At 65.8% G+C, this 2,738-nt stretch overlaps 1 protein-coding gene across 1 annotated transcript in view; it reads right to left on the bottom strand.

The window, feature by feature from the left end:
• Positions 1-2,738, bottom strand: part of PRDM15 (PR/SET domain 15) — a 55,666-nt gene that overhangs the window by 29,997 nt on the left and 22,931 nt on the right. The window contains exons 9-11 of the mRNA XM_023538198.1: positions 2,456-2,550; positions 2,095-2,182; positions 1,349-1,356 (exon numbers count right to left, since the gene is read on the bottom strand). Of these exons, the coding sequence (XP_023393966.1) occupies positions 1,349-1,356; positions 2,095-2,182; positions 2,456-2,550 (191 nt within the window). The remainder of the gene's footprint in view (positions 1-1,348; positions 1,357-2,094; positions 2,183-2,455; positions 2,551-2,738) is intronic.

The raw sequence follows: 2,738 nt of genomic DNA, 5'->3' as shown, positions 1-2,738 counted from the left end.
GCGAGTCCCTCCCGGCCCATGGCGACAAATCCCTTTAACCTTACTCCCGGCCCAGCTGCAGCCCCTGCCCGGTGGGGGAGCTGGAGCACAGCTGTCCGGGACCGGCCCCTCACACCGGGTGGCTTCTCTGCTGTGGCGTCCACACGAATGCAGACAGCGTGTGGTCCCCACGACCACCTCCCGCCAACGACACTGCTGCCTTGAGGCCAGCACTTGCGTTTTGCTAAAACGCAGCAACCAGCATGCGCCCAGTCCTTGGGTTCCGGCAGAGGCGTGGGCACGGGGTCGCCCAGCGATCAGATGGGGCGGGGGGTTCCCGGGGAAGCCAGGCTGCACGGGACCTGAGCACTGTTTCGCCCAAAGGCCTGGAATTGACCCTCTGCTGTTCGCTAGCGCAGCCCGATGGTCAAGGGCAGTACGGGGACCACTCGGAGGAGCTGCAGCAGCGCCCTGTCAGGCCCAGGACAGGCATCGCTGAGGGGGAGCTGGAGAAACACCCATCAGACCACGCGTCCCAGCTGCTCCCCCAGTCACACGAACTCCCGCGTCAGCCGTCTGCTGAGACACGTTCTCAGCGTGAAAACCACACGAAGCGTACAGCACGCAAACGCCACGGCAAGCGAACGAGCTCCGCATCCACGTGTGTCATCCAAGACTTCCAACCTCTGGAACGAGAGCACCTCAGGAGAACAAAGTGCTTCTCTACTGCTGTCGCTGTTACTTTGTGTAACCAGGACGAGGGCCTGGCCTGTCCGCAGCGGTGGAGCCGCTGCGGCTGACGCGCTACCTCCTGCTCCGTTCCCCTCCAGAGAAACAGTGAAAGAGAACGACGTCTCTGCTCGCCCCTGGGTCGGCCTCACCGACAGGACAGGACGGGACAGGGTGCCACAGCTGCTCTGCCATCTGGTCCCTGCACTCGTGCAGGCCCACGAGCGGCCACACGAGGCATCATCTGACGCTGGTCGCCGACCCCGGCTGCGGCTCTCCGCGAGTTCAGCACTGGACACCGCTGGGAGGATCCGCCCCAGGTTTGGGGGGTGCCGGGGTGCAGGGCTAGAATGCAGGTGCTGCGGCACACGGCCTTCGTCGGATGGTTCCTGAGGCCCCTCAGGCCATGAACATGGACGCTGCAAAGCAGCTGGAGCTCAGGTGAAACGAGACTAACCTGCCCCTCGGAAAAGCCCCGCCAGGGATGGAAGTCACAAGCCATGGTTTCAGGCAGAAGCCGTCAAAGCAGAACGAGCGAACAAAAGAACCAAACAAAAGGACGAGACAGAGGCTGCGGACGGGCGCTGGCTGCGGGAGGCGGGGCCGCGAAGATTTGGCCGGTTCAGGTTCAGGTTCCCTAGAGAGCAGCTGAGCAAGAACCAGCACAGAGATGCAAGTGAGGTGCCCGGGGGGCAGGGGAGGGGGCGTGTGCAGCCGGAAAGGGCTCGGTACCGAAGGCTAACCAGGCGGGTCTCTAAGCCGACGAGCTCCCCGGAAAGGGAGAACACCCAGGAGCATGGGGAGAGCGGGACGGGGTGCTGGGGGGAAGGGGCTTCCCCCACTGCGGCTCCTGTGACACTGCCTCCCTGCTGTGCTGGGGATTTCTTCACCACGCGCGCCTGCCAGCTGCGAAGTCGCCAGAGGCAGCACCCAGCATGGTCAGAGCACACCCGCATCTGACCACACACAAGCAAAGCAGGTTCCACGTCACGTGGCGACAGGCAGGCAGAAGCAGGCTCACGACAAACGGCCTGGGCAAGCCAGCCTGCTGCCCGGCAGCAGAAAGCTAAGGTTCCAGACGGCCCTCCGCCAAGTGGGCAGAGGCCTCGCTCCTCCAGGCAGCACGCCCCTTCGCTCCTCACCCGGTCCCAGGACAAACCCAGCACTTAGGGTGAAAGGAGGGGCCCCCAAAGTGCTGGCTGGAGAACGCCAGCAAGCAAGCCGCCAGGCCTGAGACTCGGCAAGGTCCCCTCCGTGTCCTGCACTCGCCAGAGGCCACAGGGCAGCCGAGCGCATGGAGGGAGGCCGAGGGCGAGGCCGTGACCCCCACGCTCACCCTCAGCCTGGCGGTGGCCACTGCGCCCAAACGACGCGGCGGCCGCTCACCTGTCCGGCAGTTGTGGAACTCCAGCGCGCTCTCGATGCGGAAGGTCTTCTCACAGGTGCCGCACCGGAACCTGTACTCACTGTCCACCTGGCGGAGGGCGGCCGTCAGTGGGGGTGGCCATTGTGGCGGCGCCCGCGTGTGCGTGGTTTACGTGTTTCTCTACCAGTCTCCCGCTTGGCTCGGGGACAGCGACGTTCACTCTTCCCGCCCGGGTGCCCAGGAGGGACCCCATACCCGGCAGCACCAGTGCCCACGGCGCCCCCCGCCACCCTGTCGGCACCTGGCCTGCCACCGTGGCCGCCTGGCTCTCTCCTGTCCCCTCGCCCCGCCCGTCGTGACTGCTCCGCGCGGGCCGCCCACCTCGTTCCGGCTGTGCTTGTAGGAGACGTGCTGCTTCAGACTCTCCTTGCGGCTGAACAGCTTCGCACACTCCTCGCACTTGAACAGCTTGTCACCTAGGAGGCGACCAGCAGACAGCTGACTCAGCACTGCAGGCACAAGCTGCCGCCAGCGGGGGCGCAGGGCGGCCCCTGGGGACGCCGACGCTGGGTGCTGGCTGCCCCGGGACTCACCGTGCGAGCGCACGTGCCTGCTCAGGTTGCTGCTGTTCTGGAAGACCTTGCTGCAGATGCCGCACTGGTGC

Source organism: Pteropus vampyrus, unplaced genomic scaffold (genome assembly GCF_000151845.1).
Source record: "Pteropus vampyrus isolate Shadow unplaced genomic scaffold, Pvam_2.0 Scaffold214, whole genome shotgun sequence".
Lineage (NCBI taxonomy): Eukaryota > Metazoa > Chordata > Mammalia > Chiroptera > Pteropodidae > Pteropus > Pteropus vampyrus.
The sequence above is the reverse complement of the archived record's forward strand: the minus strand, read 5'-3'. Positions and strand labels throughout refer to the sequence as shown.